This window comes from Fukomys damarensis, unplaced genomic scaffold (genome assembly GCF_012274545.1).
Source record: "Fukomys damarensis isolate Sample0158 unplaced genomic scaffold, DMR_v1.0_HiC HiC_scaffold_39, whole genome shotgun sequence".
NCBI classification, from domain to species: domain Eukaryota; kingdom Metazoa; phylum Chordata; class Mammalia; order Rodentia; family Bathyergidae; genus Fukomys; species Fukomys damarensis.
This window is the reverse complement of record NW_022900951.1, coordinates 31,540,993-31,562,790: the sequence shown is the minus strand read 5'-3', so window position 1 is coordinate 31,562,790 and position 21,798 is coordinate 31,540,993. Positions and strand designations below refer to the sequence as shown.

The window sequence follows — 21,798 nt, the reverse complement described above, 5'->3', positions numbered from 1 at the left end:
GCCCGAGTTTGGATTTCTCCTTTCTTTTTTTATTCTTCTTCTTTCACTCAAGTGTCATTAGTTTCAAAGGAAAGCGAGTATTATTTATAGCTTACCTATTACTGTTAAGTTGTTCTACTCTTGTCTTTGTTCTTGCACTTTGTCTTTCTCTCTTGTCTTCAACAGTTTCCTACATTTGTGTGATCAATCTGTGTCCTCTGGCTGCACCTGAAACATTCATTCTCCTTTCTTCTACCTATCTATTCCTATCCTCCCAACTCTTTCTAAGTCCCCATCCTGAAGGGTAAAGTTGCTATTTTGAAGAACTTATTCACTATAAACATATTTTGGGCTGGTCCTCAATTTTGATGTAATTCACATGATTAAAGATGATAAACTAATAACTATCATGAATGGTCAATTTTTAACCTGTGCTTGATGCTATGGTGCTGCCGATTGTATCAATTGGACTAAAGGGTGGTGTTTGATTTAATGAGTTGTCTTTTCAGATATTATGAAAATGAGAGTGTCTATGAGTCATTAGAGACTCAAAACCTAAAGAATAGTTCTATCAGGAAGATCAAAGTACTAACCTAGGAATTAAACCAAGGACAGCCCAACAACAAAAACAAAAATGAGAAAACATTTAAGCAAGGCACAAATACAGACTTCCAGTTCACCAAAGGCAAATTCTAGGGAGAATGAGGTGGAAAAGTCTGACAATCAACCACCAGGACACCCTGAAATCATAGCACAAGAAGTAACAAAACAGATCAATCAGGCTCTAGAAAAATTCAAAACAAAAATAATTTCCCAGACAACTACAGAGATGATGAGCAGAATGAAAGAAATGAGTAGAGACTCTAAAACAGAAACTGCCAAATAAATAGATGTGCTAAGGATGATAATAGAAGCCATGAATGCCCAGCATAGGAAAGAAATGAAAAACATGAAACAGATTCAAAAAGATATCCAGGAGATTAAAAATGCTACTGAATGCATTCATACCAGGATGAAAGTGAGATAGAATTTCAAATACAGAAAATAGGATTGCAGTCAGTGAACATGAAAAGAGAGATCTCTTAAAAACAATAGGGGATCATGAGAAATCTATCCAACAACTCCTAAATAATGCAAAGAAGAATGATATGACTGACAGGAATCCATTAAGTAGTAGGAGACAATACATATAATTAAAAAAAAAACTGTACACAGAATTAATGACAGAAAACTTCCCAAACAGAAGGGAAGAATATGACATATAGATAAGTGAGGCATATAGAAATCCAAGTAGTCACGATAAAAAAAAAATCTAAACCTGGACATATAATAGTTAAGATTCCGGAAAACCAACAAAAGAATAAAATACTACAAGCAGTTAGAGAAAAGAAACAAATCACATGAAAAGGAAAGCCCATTAGAATCACAGCAAACTTTTCAACACAAACCCTCAGATCAAGGAGAGCCTGGAGTGAGGTATTTCAAGTCCTAAGAGCAAATAGTCTTTACCTTAGACTGATGTATCTTGCAAAACTACCTTTTAAATGGATGGCGAAATAAGATACTTCCATGACAAGGAACATCTGAGAAACTTCATGAGCACCAAACCAGAAATACAAACAATTCTAAACAATATCCTAGAAAAAGACAATGAAGTTCACAACACTATGAGGCTCAACAGAGCAAATCAATTATGCAAGACAAGAAACAAAATGGAGAGGGGGAAAATTAAAAAGAGCCAACAATAGGACAATAACACGACAATGATAAGTCAATACATATTAGTTATAACCTTCACTGGCAATGGCCTCAATTCACCAATGAAAAGAAACAGACTGGCAGAATGGATTAAGAAGAAAAATCCAACAATATGTTGTACACAAAAAACACACCAAGTTCAAAAGGAAACTCATAGACTAAAAGTGAAAGGATGGAAAACACTTCTTCATGTGACAGGATCAGAAAAAAGCAGGGGTAGCTATCTTATTTGCAGACACAGTAAATTTCAAACCAAAAATGATTAAGAGAGACAAAGAAGGCCACTACATTCTTGTAAAGGGAACAATCCAAGAGGAAGAGATGACAATTATAAATATATATGCACCAAATATTAGTGTCCCCAACTATATAAAACAAATATTAAGGGACATGAAAAACCAAATAAGCACTAACACAATTGTAGTGAGGGATCTAAATAACCCACTATCACAAATAGACAGATCATCTAGACAAAAAAATATCAACAAAGAAATATTAGAAATGAAGGAAACTTTTGAACAAATGGACTTAATAAATAGACATCTACAGAGTGTTCCATCCCACAAAATCAAAATATACATTCTTTTCAGCTGCACATGGGTCATTCTCCAAAAGAGGCCACATACTAGCTCACAGAACATATTTAAATAAATGCAAAAGACTAGAAGTTATCCCATATATATTATCAGACCATAGTCTAGCAATTAAGCTAGATATCCATCGCATGATAAACTGTAAGAACTTCACAAACACATGGAAATTGAATAACACTCTCCTGAACAATCAATGGGTCACAGAGGAAATTAAAGAAGAAATCAGTCAGTTTATAAAAATAAATGATAATGCCAATACAACATACAGGAATCTATGGGAACAATGAAAGCAGTTTTACCACAGAAATTCATAGCAGTGAATGCCCACAGTAGGAAAACAGAGCAATCTCAAATAACCTAACGATGAATCTTAGGCTGCTAGAAAAATATGAGCATGAAAATCCCAAAGCTCGTGGAAGCAAAGAAATTATAAAGATTGGAGCAGAAATCAATGCAATGGAAACTAACAGAATAATACAAAAAAATCAATGAAGCAAACAGTTGGTTTTTAAAAAGAATAAATAAAATTGCTAAAACCTCAGCCAACCCTGTCACAAAAAGGAAAGAAAAGGCTCAGATCCATGCAATTAAGAATGAAAAAAGTGAAGTCACAACAGATGCAGCAGAAATCCGGAGGATCATCAATACCTACTTTGAGAACCAGTACTCTAATAAAATGGAAAACACAGAAGAAATGGACAGATTTCTTGACACTTATGAATTACCAAAGTTGAACAAAGAAGATAAAAAATTTCTAAACACCCCAATTACAATCAGTGAAATTGAAAATGTAATTAAAAGTTTACCAACTAAGAAAAGCCCAGTTCCTGATGGATTTGCTGCCAAATTCTATGAAACATTTAGAGAACTACTGCCAATACTGTTTAAACTTTTCAATGAAATTGAAAGGGAAGTAATACTTCCAAATTTATTACTGGAAGCAAGTGTTACTTTGACTCCCAAACCAGGGAAAGACCCAAAGGAAAAAGAGAACAACAGGTCACTCTCCTTAATGAACATAGATGCAAAAATCCTCCATACAATGCAAAAAGAATACAGAGGGTCCTAAAGAAGATCATACATCCAGACCAAGTTGGATTTATTCCAGGGATGCAAGGATGGATCAACACAATTGAATCAAAAAATGTAATGCACAGAATGAAGAACAAAAAACATATGATCATCTCAATAGATTCAGGATAAGCATTTGACAAAATTCAACACCCATTCATTATAAAAACTCTGCAGAAAAATGGAATAGATGGTCTTTATCTAAACTTGATAAAGTGTATCTATGAAAAGCCAACAGCCAACACCATATTAAATGGACAAAAACTAAAAGTCTTCATGTTAAAATTAGGAGCAAGACAAGGATGTTCAAGATCACAAATCCTGTTCAATATAGTTCTGGAAAATTAGCTACAGCAACTAGACAAGAAAAAGAAATCAAAGTAATAAAGATAGCAAAGGAAGAATGTAACTGTCATTATTTGCTGATGATATGATACTCTACGTAGAAGACCCCAAAACTCTGCCAAAAGGCTTCTGGGCTTAATGGATACTTTCACCAGAGTAGATGAATACAAGGTCAACACTCAAAAATCAGTAGCCTTCTTGAGCACAAATAACACACTCACTGAGAAAGACACGAGGGAAACATTTCCTTTCATAATAGCATCCAAAAAATGAAGTATCTAGGAATCAATCTAATGAAAGAAGCAAAAGACCTCTACACTAAAAACTACAGCACTCTGAAAAAAGAGATCAAAGAGAATATAAGAAAATGGAAAGATATCCCCTGCTCCTGGGTAAGAAGAATCAACATATTGAAAATGGCCATTCTACAGAAACTGCTATACAGATTCAATGCCATTGTGATTGAAATTCCCACAGTATATTTCACAGAACTAGAGAAAGTAATCTAAACATTCATTTGGAATCAGATGAGACCTAAAATAGCAAAAGCAATTCTGAGCAACAGAGACATGGAAGCGGGTATCACAATCCCCAACCTAAAAGTATACTACAAAGCCACTGTGATAAAAACAGCATGGTACTGGCAAAGAAAAAGACCTGAGGATCAGTGGAATAGATTAGAAGATACAGAAACAACTTCAGACGTACTCAATTACCTCATCTTTCACAAAGGAGCCAACCATCCTCAGTGGAGAAAAGATAGCTTCTTTAATAAATGGTGTTGGAAAATCTGGATTTCAACCTGCCAAAAACATTAAAACTAGACCCTTATCTTTCACCATGCACTAAACTGAAATCCAAGTGGATTAAAGATCTAAATATTACAAAAGAAACACTAAACTTGCTGGAAGATAAATTAATTTCAAGATAACACTTGAAGACATTGTCATAGGAAAAGACTTTATGAACAAAACCTCAATAGCATGGGAACTAACACAAAGAATCAACAACTGGGATCTCATGTTATTAAAAAGCTTCTGGGCCGGGGATTTAGCTCACCAGTTCAGTGGCCTGCCTTACAAGTGCAAGCGCAAGTGCAAGGACACAAACTCAATTCCCAGTACCAAAAAAAAAAAAGCTTCTGCCTTGCAAAAGAAACCACCAATAGAGCTAAGAGACACACTACAATGTGGGAAAAAATTTTGTCAGCTGCTCCTCAAACGACTATTATCTAGTATATATAAAGAACTTTAAAAAATTCAGCCCCCTCAATATAAAGACCTGCTTCAAAAATGGGCATCTGGAATGAACAGACATTTCTCAGACAAAGAAGTAAAATCAGCAAGTAAATATATGAAAAACTGTTCCACATCACTGTTCATTCGAAAGATGCAGATGAAAACAACACTGAGATTCTACCTCACCCCACAAAGAATGGCTGCTATCAAGAAATCAAGCAATAACAAATGTTGGCAGGGTTATGGGGAGAAAGGAACCGCTCTCCATTGTTGGTGGGAGTGCAGACTGGTGCAACCACTGTGGAAATCAATATGGAGATACCTCAAAGAACTAGGATTAGTGGTCCCATTTGACCAAGCTATCCCTCTGCTGGGTATCTTTCCAAAAGAATTAAAAGAACCATACCACAGTGATATATGCGTACCCATGTTTACAGCAGCACAGTTTTTAATAGCTAAAACTTGGAAACAGCCCATTTGCCCATCAGTTGGAGACTGGTTAAAGAAGATGTGTTTTTTCTATAAAATGGAGTACTACTCAGCCATAAAGAAGGAGAAGCTAGAGTCATTCATAGGAAAATGGATGCTTGTTGAGGCCATACTTTTATATGAAATAAATAATACACAGATTTGTGAATACCAACTAGTTTCTCTGGTGTGAAAAACTACAAGTGTAAATAACATCCAAATTGTGTAACTGACAGTGTGAAATAGGAATAAAAGGGCTAAATGTGTAGGAGAAGTGGGAAAGGTAGGAAGAAGAAAATAAGGGAAAAGATAAAATATGAGAAAAGGAAAAAATGGAAACAAAGTCTTCATAAATAGGGGAGGGTGGAGGGCGTGAAGAGGGCAGGGGTATGGGGAAAAATGAGAACCAAGATCTGTCATATAAAGGTTTAAGATCCCAGTGATAAATTTAACTGTACTCTAAACTTAAAAAGTACCAATGAACTCAATAAAAAAGACACTTTGCATAGCAATTAAAAAGAAAGTGCAACAGATGTCTATAAGTGATCTTAGAATTGCATCCATTTTTGCTAGTTTGTATTTCAAATTTCAGTTTATCTCTATCGCCATTTAAAATATTTAAAGTATCAGGAAGCCATGTTCTCTATTCTGAAGTAATATCTCAAATTTCCAATTTCTTTAGTTCCGTTTTTAAAAATTCTTCTATTTTCTTATATAGAGATAGACTTTTAATTCAGTGATCATTTTCTGTGGGAGTGCGCTGTATAATTAAAGTTATGTTATGTAAAATAAATTTTAAGAGAGATTTTATACTATAACAATAACCAGGTCACAGACATAGGATAGTTTCATTGAGTGAAATAACCCCACATCGTGATATTAAATAATCTTCCACTTAGAAGGTGAAATTTTTACAAGCTACCCTTGCGTGCATTTCAATATTTTAGCCATCCTTCTCCTGTGCCTCACTGGAGATTTCCCAGAAACCACATGACCAAATAATTTGTTGACTTAACATATTTTACATCTTTTCTTACTTTACATTTATTGGAGCCAAAGTTCAAGATTTTATTTAATGAATTTTATGAAGAAATCTATAAGTACATGTAAAATTAAAATATATATTGGAGTATAATGAATTTAAATATCCAAGTACTAGCACTAAGAAAATTATATCTAATTAAAATATTGGTAATACCAATTAATATGTTTTATGCTTCATTTAAACCAAGATTCTCAATATCTGACTTCATGAGATAATTTTGGACATAAATTTCTTAACATATCAATAACTCATGCAAGAAAATTCCATACTTAGTATTATTTAAAACCCCATATCTATGCAATTTACTCCAAATGTGTTTCAAAATGAAAGCTTTGCTCTAAAAATCAGAAATAATTACTACTGGAATGTGCTAAAATGCACAGTTCTCCTTTTACTATATAGTATGTGAGAAAAAGCACATAGACTAAAGTCCAATTTACGCTAAAAACTCTTGAAACATATAGGTAGATTGTTAGTCAATATAAAATGGCATATAACTAAAAAAGTTTACAAAAGCATTTTTGGTCCATAGTACCAAATTTTAAAATAAAACTACTATGGTTGAATCATTTCAATATACTTATTTGATATAGGTAATTTCATGGATAGAAATTTAATGTACGACATAAGTTGTATTTGACAAATATCAGAATCTGTGGATATTTAATGTGGTCTTACCAGAGCAATACACTCCATTTCAATAACAGTTAGGGGTGGTCCAGGAGAGGAGTGGATCTCAAGATGATACCATATTCTTAAACTGCTAAGATCCTCATCTGAAATACAAAACAAAGACTAAGGAAAGAAAAAAAAAACAGTACTTAATATAGGCTTCAGAATCCCATACCTAACATACGAATTGGACATCATAAGCAGATTTTTAAAAAATGATTTGTGAGGAGATCTGAGGGGAATGCTGAGCTTGGTGGACCATACCTGTGGTCTCAAACACTCAGGAACCTTAAGTGGGAGGACTGCCAAGAGGTGCAGACCAGCCTGGGCTGCATAGTAATTTCAAGGTCAGCCTGAACTACATGGCCAGAACTTTTATCTGAAAACTAGAGGAGAGAAGTGGGAGGGGAGGGGAGGGGAGGGGAGAGGACTGCTTTCATCATAGTTTGTGAACAATATGAGAAGCCCATTCTGTCTTATACAAGCTCTTGGTCTTAAACAGTTCCAGTAACTCTTCGTATTTGCCACTAAAATAAACATAAGATGTATTATTTTTAAGTCAGGAATTAAAGTTATAAAGAGAATTTTTTGTCTAACTGACAAAACATCATACGTTTATATTTGTATATACATTGTCAAAATAACACAATTGATAATTCTATATACTAGAACCATAAAAATTTAGACTAAGGAAAAAAGGCACTGATATGACATTTTAGGTTTCTTGGAAGTGTGAAAAAGGATTTCAGTAATTTAGCCAGAAAGAAAAGAAAAGAAAAAAAAAGAGCCAGAAAGACGTTTGGATTAGGTAGTAAGAAAATGAAGTTTTCACCTGGATTCTCAAAATTTTTAAAAGTAGACAGTTCTGTTACCAGTGATGTTCAAACCTATACTCTATCCCTGAAACTAGAACCCTTTTAATTGCATCAAATCTATGTTCTTTCGCTCTATTTTTCTTCATCTATTCAGCTTCTTAATTTGCTATTCTTTCATTGTTTAAGATGTTCTCTGGTTTCAGTAAATTGTATGGCACATTTGCATTAATATTACGTAGAAGATTTCAAGAACTATTGTGCTACAATAATTTACTTAAGGAGGCTGGAGTAGTGGCATTCTCAGTGTGTCTTCTGAAAGTCTTCTCCATATATGTATTATTTTGCATTGCATTGCATATTGTATGGCATTGTATGACACTGAAGGACATACTGTGTTTTATAACATGGCCTTGTCTTACTGAACTGCACATTTCCAAACCATCTTGCATTGTATTACGTTGTCCTATTGAACAGGAAAATGATTTCTGATGAGAAGCAGCCTGTAGTGTAGCTAATCAGGTAGCAAGCAAAGGCTCCTGCTAGCTCTGACCCCTCCTGCAACTGAAACATGTCTGGGTCTAACTCAGACTTGATGGACATGTTACATGTTTTCCTCCATTGTCCTTTGTTCTCAGTAGGGTTTGTGACCCCTACTACCCATCATATGTAAATAAAGTGAATCCTAGTGTACCTTTTTCTCCAATTGTACAAGCTAAATGGAGCTACCTTAACCAAAGAACTAATGTTGAGTGTCTTGTCACTGTATCTTCACCCCACCTCCTTTTTCAAATCTATACAAACCCTGTTCTCCAACCAGACAGCCCTGATAACTTTGTGGAGAAGTCCCTGGTAAGACTGCTAGTGAAATAAACCTGCCTTCAATTTCCAGGGTGTGTGCTCGCTTCTTCTCAGCCTGACTCTGTTATAGCATCTAGAGTCAGAACACTGAGCAATATTTGTTACAATACTATATGCCACCCTAATTTAATATTTTAACTACCAAAGACTTATAAAATTGGTAAATCTGAGAGATATTCAAAACAATCAGAGAGGTGGAGAAAGAGAGGTCCTCACTATTGAGTTCTTACTTCCAATGCCTTAAAGAGTTTTTGATGACAAACTTACTCTTACTTCCTCATTTCGAATTGTCTTCTGCGCTTGTTTGGCAGGCAAAAGTACATTCCCATGAAACTACTAATGTGCAAATAAGTTTACCAAATATACAATGACAGAAAGTTATTGAGTAAATCTCTTCTCAATTTGTATGGGCTGCTCCTTCAATTTTATGAAAGCACTTTAAAGGACTTTATGACATTTTATTGTGACTTTTCAAAAAATAAACTGAAGTTCCTAAAGTGAAATGTAGTTCCCTTCTGGGTATCATACAGATACTTTTCTTTTCTTTCTCTTCTTTTTTTTTTTTTTTTTTTTTTTTTTTTTTTTTGTACCAGGGATCAAAGTCTGGTCCTTGCGTTTGCAAAGCAGAGGGTGGCACCACTGAGCTAAATCCCTGGCCCTACTTTTCATGGGTCTTGGCAATGCTTTATCCCACAGTGAATTCTCAGAGAAAGGACTTTGTAGAGAAGAGGTATCTATGACCACAAGGGTTGCTTTTGTTGCTATGAGTACAAAGTATAGTAGAATTAGTTGAGAACAGATCAGAAGAAAAAGATTCCAATTCTTATCTCTACCTGAAAACAGTCATATATGTTTTTTGGTAAAGTAACTAAACACTCTTTCCACCTGACTATATTAGTCAAGGTTATCCAGAGTGACAGAATCAAATAGCTCTGCGTGTGTGTGTGTGTGTGTGTGTGTGTGTGTGTGTGTGTGTGTGTTGTGCATGTGCTCACATATGTGTTAGAGAGAAAGAGAAAGAAATACAGAGATTCCACTACTGATTCTATTTCTCTAAAGAACTCTTACTGATACAAATTTATTCAATGAAAATATACTTTTTTGGTATACATCCTTGTCTCTACAACTTTACTCCTGCTGAACTTCTCTTCTCTATTAAACACTTGGGTCTTTGCTACCCAGCCGTAAAAGAATAATTTGTCCAGGAACCTTTCCCTGATTATTCCAATTCTCTATCATCACATTCTCCTTTCAATTCATACTAAAAATATATGATATTTAACAACATTCAAAAAAAGCTATAAAATATAGGGAGGGAAAACAATAGCACTTAGCTTCTTTGGCATATATAAAGATTGCTATCATCTTTTATACTGAAATAAGAAATGCATTTTACATTTTTTTGTTTTTTGTTTGGTACTGGGGATCAATCATCTTTGAGCTTGTGAGGCAGGCGTCAGAACCACTGAGCTAAATCCCCAGCCCTACATTGTTAAAATAATGCTTATTAGCATTTTGCTATATTTTTAACAATAGAAAGATAAGTAAAATTTTTCACTTACAGAAGGGTAGACATCCTTCAAACTGAAGTATATCATCCATTGATATTAATAACAATAGAAATCCAGAAAATAAACTACACAAAATTTATTTTGAAATGCAAAATGCTCAGACATACGAAGTACAAATTCAGATATATTATGCATGTAAATATGTTATTTAAAAGTTAATGATGATGAGTGCTCATGTATGCTAATCACGAAACTGTATAGTACATTTACCTGACTCTTCCTTAATAGAAATGGTGGATAGTTCTGATAGTTCTGATAGTTCTGATAGTTCTGATAGTTCTGATAGTTTATGAAAGAATCCTTTATCTTGATTTATTTCTTTCTGAGAGTCATTATCATTTCCATTTTTAATGGAAAATGAAATTGTACCTATAATACATAAAAATAAAATGTCAGTTAACCAGGGAGTAGTTTTGGAAATGAAAGCTTAGTCTCAGGTATTAAAGTTATTCTGGCTTAAACTTATAATCTCAAACATAAATACTAGATGGTAGTATAAATTAAATCGGATAGAAGTATAGAACAATTAGTTGAAATTCCAGGAAATATTTTCAAAATCTCCTTTAAAATTGTAATTTTCAATAAATTTCTTTGCAATAATAAAGACTAAATGGCAAAAAGAAAACTACTTTAACTTTCAGAAAATTTAAGGATCTTGAGTGACTGCTCCTAAGCCACATCACCTCATTTAAAAATATGTTTTGTATGATCTCATTATAAACCCAAACTTAAGCTTTTGTGGATATATTTAATACATTTAATGTTAAACATTGTTTGGTAAAAGATACTAGTGACAAAAATTGTCACTGTCTGACATTTCTGTTACAGTAAATTTGACTTACATAAGGTTGGTATTATTTTAAATTGAGGTTAATATATACTTATGGAAGTAATTCAGAAATTGGTCTTGATCTCTCATTATCAGCCTATAAAAACGAGGATTTGCACAAAAAAACATGTATTTCTAAACATGCATCCGAATGAAATAGTTGATATCAATACTAATTAATTGTGCATAATTGAATTATGGTAGTCTTCATAATACTAGTTGTAAAGACAAGTAGAACTGAAATTAAATAACATATTTCCTTACTTTTAATGTGACAATGAACATCTTCTGGAAAAAACTGAAAGAATTATATATTTTTTGAGTGTGGCCTCCTTCTAGAGAGGCTTTGAAATAGAACTATCTTGTAATGAAATATAATAATACATGCAAATAATGTATATAAAACAAATATAACAATATATGTAAACAATACATATAAAACAAATTTAATGCACAGGGAATGTAGTCAGTAAATAGCATCTTTATTTATATTCTTTTGGTTTCCTATTTAGGGGATAGTTCCCAGAATAAGATATTATTGGCCACTATACCACTGTAGAGGACAGATATCCAAGAGAAAGAAAATACTAATGTTGAAAACTAATATTTCACTTTTTTGGTTGGATGAGAAATATAAAAGTTTTATTTACAGGCAACATCAACGTAAAATATATTAACGATTTTACATTTATCATGTATTAAATTATATACATAATTTGGATAAAATACTTTAATTTCATATATTCTGTTATTTTATTGTGATTTAGATTATTTAAAATGAATAAAAAGATTACATTCTATATATATTGCACAATGGTGGCATAGAAAAATCAGTTTTGGTATTTGTATGTTGTAGCCACACAAATATTTTATTATGAATCAATTGACCAGTAACAATCTCAACGAGCATTTTATTATGTGAAAATATTTAATTCTACATTTCCAAAGCTGCTTTTTTACAATTTTCACTCAATACATGGCCCATGAAATTATTTTAGAAAAGAACAGGAAAAAAAGAGAGAATAGGATAGAGTAAACTAGAATAGAATACAGCTAGGGCTATTCAATCATAATTCCTGCAAATAAGGAAAAGTTTTATATTTATGCTAGTCAATATGGTAAAATTAGAAACATGTGGCCACTGGAATCTTTTGTGATTCTAAATAGTTTATATTTAAATAGCCACTTGTGACTATCTATAATTTTGGACAGCATGAACATTACACTTTTAATGCACATCTCATAATAGATAAGTATTATTTCATAAAAATTTTGCTTAAAATTTTTCAGTTATGTGTAAAAGAGTGTACATGTTTGTATGTACTGTATCAAAATGTTTTATGAAGAAATTTTTCAAACTCTAGGCTCAAGACAAAAATGTTTGATATTCAACAGCCACAGGGACAGGCTAAGAATATCACTGAACAGAGATTATATCTTTTATGGGTTTTGGATATATTTTAGATACAACATTTTACTATAAACAATAGAACATTTGAAGTTTCTTCCATTTTACAAAACAAAAGACTGAGACTTGAAAAGAAATTGAGATAACGCATATTCACCACTTCCTTTCTTCTACTGTTGGATCATTTTGTTTTTTGCTATTATTAAAAAGCATGCCAGTGATTCACTGCATTTAGCTATGGTTTTAAATTGTTTCTTCTATCTTAGCAAAACAAATTAAATCATATTAACAATATACTATAAGAAATTGTATCCAAATACAAAGGGGATGTTTTCCCTGTAGAGCTGTCAGTTATCTCACAACATGGAAATATTCTTTTTCCCCATTTGTGTTTCCAAAGTATTTCTCATGCCATGTTCCTCAAAATTCCATGTTGCTTTGAAGAGTATGACATTAAACTAACCTGCCTGCTATCATCCTCAAAGTACTATAATCATCTATTAGACTCAAGATGACCATCCTATATTTAATTTCACAATTTTGCAGGTGTCTTACTGATAATTTCTTCTCAGTTACTCTGAAAATTAATCTAGATGTTTAACATTCACATAAATCATCCAAAACCCTATTCTATTCTAATGGCTATATATACATGTGACCTACATAGCAAAAACTTGACTTCAAAAACCAAATAAATAAATTTTTAGAATGCATTAAAGACAGAAAAATCAAAAGTTACAATTCAACATTAAAATCTAAAATAGCAGTTAGACCAAATTTAATAAAGATGTTAAAAAAATACAGGTTCAAAAACATATGCACTTGGAAAAAAACACGAAGTAAAACAAAAATTATACTACTCTTTCAAATATGCAATATTTAACATTTTTGAGAGTGATGAGTAACACTACCATCACATACATATTAATGAGAATAAAAACTTGCATTACATCTTTTTGGAGAGAAATTTCATTGCATGCACAAACTTAGATACATATTCCTTCAACACATCAGTTGTTTGTTGTCCTAAAACGTCTATTTTAAATCTTATCCCCATAGCTAAACTAGCACCGTGGGTAAAGAATTATTTAGAAAGATGTTGTTACACTATTATTTGTAGCTGCAAAAGCAGGGAAGTGGGATTTGATTTCAAACTATTCATGACTAGTGACGTGAATTAAGATACGCACAGTTTTGGAATACTGTTCATCTAGGCAAAATAAAATATGTGAGAATTATATTAAAATTGTGATCTTTTGATTGAAAGCAGGCATTGGTAGTTTCATAACTTATATAATCTCATCTATGTGTTTCTAATAGATATGTATGATTATGTATTGATGTTTGGAAGAATATATAAACATTCTAACTGATAATTTTCTCTGAGTTGATAGTTGTTGGCACATCCAAATCTTTTACTTTTCACTTCATATCTCTTTATTCTATTTAAATTTTACACTGAGCATGAATTAATCTTCCATTAAGATATACATTTTAAGAAAAGCTAATATCCATTAATCACATAAAGCTTTTGATTGATACATGTTTGCAATATCTAATATTTACATTTCTTTAGGAGTATCAGTACAAATACATATCATATTTTTACCCTTTTTAATCCTTTTACCCTTTTCTTCCTCTCACCACTCATAGAGTTTAGTAATGGAAAAACTACTGTTGTAATTCCTCCCATTGAAAGAAGTGAGAAACACCAACACTATACAGATAATGTATAAAAAGGCAATTTTATAAGATTAAAAATCAAATCTTATTTTGCTTAGGAAATGGATATGCCTATGTTGACCACTATCAAATAAAATTCAAACAGTGACAATATATAAAAAATTATGTCATTATTTTCAAATATGTAAATGCTTTATCATAACTTCAACATATATTTTCTCACTGTTACTTCCCCATCCATTATTCTCTCAATATCTTTAATCAATTCTTAAGTGTTTCATATTTAATTCCATACCATTAATATTTATTGTCATTATATGAAATAATTAAACACCATTTAACTGATTAAAACCAATGAGTAATCTACACATTATAAATCTTTATATCAACATAATATTCATTAGATGAGGCACTTTATCTTCAGCATCTCTGTCATCCATCTTAAAATACGTAATATAGAAATTGGACAATTTTATCATTTTTTATTTCCTTGCTTTGAAATATCAGTCACTTAAGTGTTTCCTATGAGGAAAGTACTATTATCATCTTTATTTTAAAGAACACAAATCATGACAAATGCAAATTGAGTATTTACTCCAAGGTTAATCAACTAGACAAAATATACCTGGAATTTTAAAATGAGCATTCTGGTTTCCAAATTTATTCCATTTTTGTAATTTGTATATTTAAAGTTTGAGGCATTTTAGGTTTACAAAAGAGTGAGCAAATTTTCCTTATACTCACTCTGACCTCCACAAGTTTCTTCTATTGTAAGAATTTTGCAAAAACTTGGAACATTTTTAAAAATGGTAAGCCAGTATTGATAAAAAGATATATCACTATTAATAAAAATCCACGATTTATATTACATTTCACCTTTGCATTGTATCTTTTATGGATTTGGCAAATATATGAAATCATGTATCCACCATTATAGTGTCACACAAAATAGTTTCACTATCTTAAAAGTTGCCTGTATTCATCCCAGCCTCCCTTCAAGTATCTGGCTATTTCACCAAGTCTGTAGTGGTATCTAATGTTCTTTTATAAAATTTTTAATTCTCTAACAATATTTTGCCTTACTCTCTTCAGGCTGCTATAACAAAGTGCCATAAATTGAGTAGTTTGTAAACAACAGAAATTTATTCTTATGTTTCTGAAGGCCTAGAAGTTCAAAATAAGGCACCAGCAAATTTAGTGCCTGGCAATGTTTTGTTTCTGGTTCATAGACAGTATTTTCTTATTGTCTTCTAACATAGTAGAAAGAGCAAGTGGTCTCTTTTAGGGCTCTTTTATAAAGGTGCTACTTCCAAAAAGGGCTCCAGCCTCATGACCTATATCACTTTGGTGGTTAAGATTTAACCATATGATTTGTGATGGACTTAAACATTCCAACAATATTACATAGTATAATATGTTATTATCACTAAGCATCTTTTCAAATGCTTATTTTCCATCAGTTTATTTTCTTTGGTGAGGACCTGCACAAATCTGGTTGTGAAACTTTAAGAATGAGGCGCTTGTTTTCTTGTTGACTTTTTAAAGTATTTTGAATATTTTAGACAAAGTTCTATTTTTACATATCAAAAAAGTATATAAGGGACAAAAGAGGACATTATATATTACTGAAAGACTCAATATTCCCAGAAAATATAAACATAACCAAATACAAAGCCCCAAAATATAGGAAACAAAAATTGAAAGAATTAGAGAACTAGAGTATTCTAAAATATTAATGAAGACTTCAAAACATAAATTTCACCAATAATGAATGTGACTGTACTGTATACATAAATGTACAAATAAAGTCAATGAGGAAAAAAAGCCGTAAGTTTCAATAATGATTATAAAAAATAGACATAAAATCAATAAGGAGAGAGGATGTGAGCAGCACTATATCAACTAGTTGTACTCACCGTAGACAGAAAACTTTACCCGCATTATTCTCAAATGAACATGGAAAACTCTCCAGGATAGATCATATGTTACTCCAAAAAGGAAGTCTTTTTTATAACTACATGTTTGCAGTATGTAATGGTCACATTCACCATGGGGCATTGGTACATGTAAAAAGACTGAAATCATGCAAAACATATTTCCTCATCACAATGGAAAGGAGATGGGAAATTTCCATAAATGTAAGCAGCATACATTTAACCAATATATCAAAACAGAAATTCCAAAGGAAATTAAGAGAATTTCCTGAGATAACTGAAAAACAAAACATAGTATACTATACTTGTATCATGGAGTAAAAACAATATTAAGGGGCCACTTTATAGTAATGCATGCATACAATTTAAAAAGTAGACAGATCTCAATAAACTATATTCTAAGACACTACAAGTAAATACAACAAAACAAATTTAAAATAGCACAAGAAAGAAAAAATAAAGATTACAGTGGAAGAAAGTGAAATAGGAAAAGCAATAGAAACAAAAGTTAGTTCTTTGAAAAGATCGGCAAAATTGAGAAAATTTTAGCTAGACTGAGAAGAAGGAGAAAAGACTGACATTAAAACAGAATTAAAATGGCTTACTGGCATCAATTTTATCAAAACTAAAAGTTTTGTAAAAGGGCTGAGGATGTTGCTTAGTAAAGTACTGGCATGCATGAGGTACAGAATTTGATACCCAGCACTTTTCCCCGAGAAAAAAAATTATATGAGAAAATTATTAACAACTTTGTACTAAAAAATGGATACCTTAGATGAAAAGGATAATTCTTAGAAACACATGATTAAAAGTGTCTCATGTAAAAAATAGAAAACATAAATAGACAGATACAAATCTCATAGGGAAATTGAATCCATAATCAAAAACAATAAAAATTAAAAGCTCTGAACTAGAGGTCTTTACTATTGAATTTTGCTAAACATTTAAAAAATTATCACTACTCTTTCTCAAGCACCTACAAAGAGCTGAAGTGGAAGGAATATTTCCTATTTCATTCTAAGAGGCCAGCATTGCCCTGACACCAAAGCTAAATAAACATAATGCATGAAAAAAAACCTAAAATCCAATGTCTTATGAACACTGATGAAAATCCCTCAACAAAGCAGGCAAACTGAATTCACCAACATACCAAAATCATTGTACAAAATAAGGAAGTGGGATTTATACTTAGAATAAATGAGTAAAATGTACTTAAAAATCGATAAAACACCACATAGTACAACGAAATAATAAAATATTATAATCTCAATTAATTCCAAAAACATTTTACAAATTCAACACCTTTGTGTGATTAAAACATCCAATAAACTAAGCATAGAAGGAAACTTCTTCAACATGATAACTGAAGTATTAAAGCTCACGGGTAGCATCAGTAATTGAGAAAAGATAGAAGCTTTTCTTCTAAGGTCAGGATCGAAACAAGGATGAATGCTTTTGTCATTTCTGTTCACTGTAGTAATGCAACTTCTAATGAGACTTATGTATAGGGAAAAAGTAATATAGGCATTCAAATGGGAAAGAAAGGAGTATAATTTTCTCATTTTGCACATGGAATGATATACATAAAATGTTAAAGATTTCATGAAAAAAATTTAGAAAATTCAGCATTTTCTTCCTATTTTATAATACATATTATACATTTTGGTCCTTCACTTTTTTACACCAGAGAAACAATGCAATATTTACAAGTGTCTGATTTATTTCACTTAAGAATATGATCTCTAGATGCATCCATTTAGCTATAAATGTTTCAAGTGCATCCTTCTTTATTGCAGAGTACTGATCCATTATAGAAGAAAATATTTTTATTCATTTATATGTTGATGGGCATTTGGGTTATTTCCACGATTGTTGATTCTTTGTAATATTTCCCATGTGATCACAATTCTGTTCATAAACTCTTTGCCTACACCCATGTTTTCAAGAGTTCCACCTGTTGTCTCTCCCACCAGATTTATTGTTTCTGTTTTAAAATATTTAGATCTTTGATCTATTTTGTTTTATTTTAGTGCATGGTAAGAGACAAGGGTTTAATTTTAGTCTTTGGTATGTGGAGAGTCAGTTATTCTAGCACCAAGTTGTTTCTCTAGTGTAAGAAACAAAGTGGAAATGAGGACTAAAATGTGTAACAGATATTGTGAAATAGGAAGAAAATGTTCAAAGGGGAAGAGGAACTGAAGAGAGGGTGTGGGGGAAAGGAAAGAAGGGACAAAAAAAATGAGAAAACAAGGAAATCATAGAAACAAATCTGTAAATAAGGAGGGGTGGAGGGGTTGAAGGGAGGGGAGGGGAATCAGAAAAAATATGAACCAAGATATATCATATACAGATACAAATTTCCAAAAATGAATGTCATCATAATGTTTACCTAAATTGTTCTGATAAACTCAGTGCATAAAAACTGTATACATGCAAAATCAGTTGCATTTTTATACTCAAGCTATCAGCAATTTGAAAAGAAATTAAGAAAACTATTTCTCGTGAGAACTATAAGTGTAAATAAGTATCAAAATGTATAATAGATAATGTGGAATAGGAAGAAAAGGTGCAAAGGGAAAGGAAAAGGGAGTGGGGAGGGGAAAGGAAAGAAGGGAAAGGAATTAACAGGAGAAAAGGAAAAAATGAAAACAAAGTCTTTGTAAATAGGGAGGGGTGGAGGGGTTGAAGGGAGGGCAGAGGAATGGGGAAATACAAGAATCAAGATACATTATGTAAAGGTACATATCTCCAATGATAAATGTCACGATATTGTATACCTAAAATTACCAGTGAAATTAATTTTACAAAAAAAATAGGAGAATCTATTTTCCTATCATACCCTATTTTAAATCACAGGCAGTATGGAAATCTCCACCTGCAACAGTCTTACCAGCATAGGGATAACTCAAATGATATCGTAATGCTGACAGGAGTGTCAACATTAACTCTATGGTGGAAAAATAACTTTCAACATTAACTCTAAGATGCATGAATTGTAAACATGTTCTAATATAATTTTTGAAATATGTAAAAAAGTAAACAATTCAGAGCAAGATGTCATGATGCACATCTCTAATTTTAGCACTCTTCAGGCTGAGACAAGAGGATTGCAGTGACTTCAAGGAAAGCCTGGGCTACACTGCGTATTCAAGACCAGCCAGAAATATGTAGTGAGACACTGTCTCTAACAAAAACAACAATAAATCAGTTAGATAAAGTCAACATTTGGATAAACTTTCACATGTCACACATATGCCTGTATTGAATAGTACAAAAAGCCTGATCGATATTTTGAAGCTGTAGCAGAATTATGTCACTAACCTACACTTTTTTAACAGAAAAATTTTTTTCTAGAAAAATCACTTTATGTTTTCATATTCCTTATTTTATTTGATTTATTTGTATAATCGATAGTTCTTTACTGAAGCAGTCATTCATATCTTTAATTATTTTTACTTTTATCAATTTTTATCTTTCAAAATTTTAATTAAATTTATTGGTATATTTAAAATATATATAATGATCACATTATCCTAGGGAATGTGTACCTCTACATGATATATCTTAATTCCTCTTTTTTTTTTCCATTCCCCTACCCTCCCTTCAACCTCGCTTCCACTCCTTATTTACAAAAGTTTGCTTCCATTTTTTCCTTTTCTTTTTTCCCTTTTCCCTTCCTTTCCTCTTCCCTCCTCCCTAATTCCTCTTCCCATTTGATCATTTACTTCTAAACAACTGTTTTTTGACATTGAATTCTTATTTTTGGTTATTAATTAGCTACCATAAAAGATACACAATCTAATTTTTATATATTATAAAACATAAAATTGACTCAACAACTTGATTGATAACAAGGAACTTTTAAGCCAAGTGCAGTAAACAATGATGGGGCTGGGAGTGTAGCTTAATGGTAGATCTGCCTAGGATGTGCAACGCCCTGGGGCTTAGAGGAGGCTGGGTAATTTACCAGGTCGCACAGTTTGTAAATGGAAAGATATATATGGAGTCTGAGTAATGGTAGATTCACATATTTAAATATTACCACATATGCCACAGAATATATAGGTTTTTGATTGAAAAAATAACAGTCATTTGCATACTCATAAACTTTTACCTTGTCCCAAAGTAACAGGCTTTACACACTGCTCATTAGTCACTTAAACTATTTCATCCCTTAGAAAACTTTCAAAGCCAGTTTCCACAGCAACAGTAAGTCTAACAGTCTTCGCCCTTAGTCTTCACACAACTATCCTGCTGTCTCCACTGGCTTCATGCTTCACTGCTTCCTATCATAAAGACCAAAAGGCTCTTTAGGAAAATTATGTATGCCTAGGTTTTATCAAGTTATGAATTTAGGCAAGCAAATTTTTCATAAGTGTTTGCTCTGTGCATATTAATAGTACAGATGATCAAATACATTTTAATAAAATTTTGTTTCTCTAATCCATGTTATCTAATAAAAATCTAAGTAGAAAGACTAAGATAGCCTGAAGAATCCTTTCATAATCCTCCTTCTCCTTCTTTTCCTCTTTCTTTACAAGATGGATCTTGCTGCTTCTCTGGCTGACATCCACCTCCTAGGCTCAAGTAATTTTCCTGCCTCGGTCTATCCAGTAGTTTGGAGTACAAGCATGTATCACTGCATCCACATCCTCCTTTCTATTTTCTTTCTTTAAGTTTATTTTAAGCTCATTTTCCCTTGCTTTATATCGGATTCATTGGGGCACCAAAAAACAAGACAGAAAAAAACTATGGAGCTGATAAATAACAAAGCATGGGGCCATAAATTAAAGCAGGGACGGCCTCAATGACTACTAAAACTGCATAATTCATTCTGATCGTCACAAAATTAAAAGATTGATTTTATTTCAGCAGTATTAAAAACTTCTGCCTGCCAGAAATGGTGGCACACACCTGTAATCCCAGAATTTAGAGGGTCAAGGCCAGAGGATTGGCAGTTAGGACAGGCTGGACTACTCAACAAGACCATATCTCAAAAAATGAGTAAAAACAAAAATATCTTATTAAATAGACACTGTGAAGCAAAGTAAAAGGAAAACCACAAACTAAAATAAGGTTTTTGAAAACATGTATCTGATAAAACTACTTGTGATCAGAATACTCATACACATACAGATGTATTTCACTTTATTGCACGTCCTTTTACAGTGCTTTACATATGTTACATTTCTTACACATTAAGGCTTGGGGCAACCTGATTTAGAGCACATCTTTCAGTGCCATTTTTCCAACAGCTCATTTGACCTTTATCATTTATCCAATAAAGCATTTTTAAATCAAGTTCTTCACATCTTTTTAGACGTAATGGCAGTCCACAATTAATAGACTACAGTAGAGTAGAAATATAATTTTTATATGTATTCAGAAATAAAAATTTATGTGATTAGCTTTATTGCAAAATTGTTTTAGTGCAGTTCTCTTGGACTGAATCTACATTATGCCCATGATATTTTAAAACTCTCATATTTTTAACAATTAGAAAATAAACAATCCTATTTGTGTGTAGGGGG

General features: G+C 32.2%; 1 protein-coding gene across 1 annotated transcript in view; it reads right to left on the bottom strand.

The window, feature by feature from the left end:
• The window catches only part of Cfap47 (cilia and flagella associated protein 47), a 423,126-nt gene that overhangs the window by 153,098 nt on the left and 248,230 nt on the right, over window positions 1–21,798 (bottom strand). The window contains exons 50-51 of the mRNA XM_033760546.1: window positions 10,624–10,782; window positions 7,176–7,273 (exon numbers count right to left, since the gene is read on the bottom strand). Coding sequence (XP_033616437.1) covers window positions 7,176–7,273; window positions 10,624–10,782 — 257 coding nt within the window. The remainder of the gene's footprint in view (window positions 1–7,175; window positions 7,274–10,623; window positions 10,783–21,798) is intronic.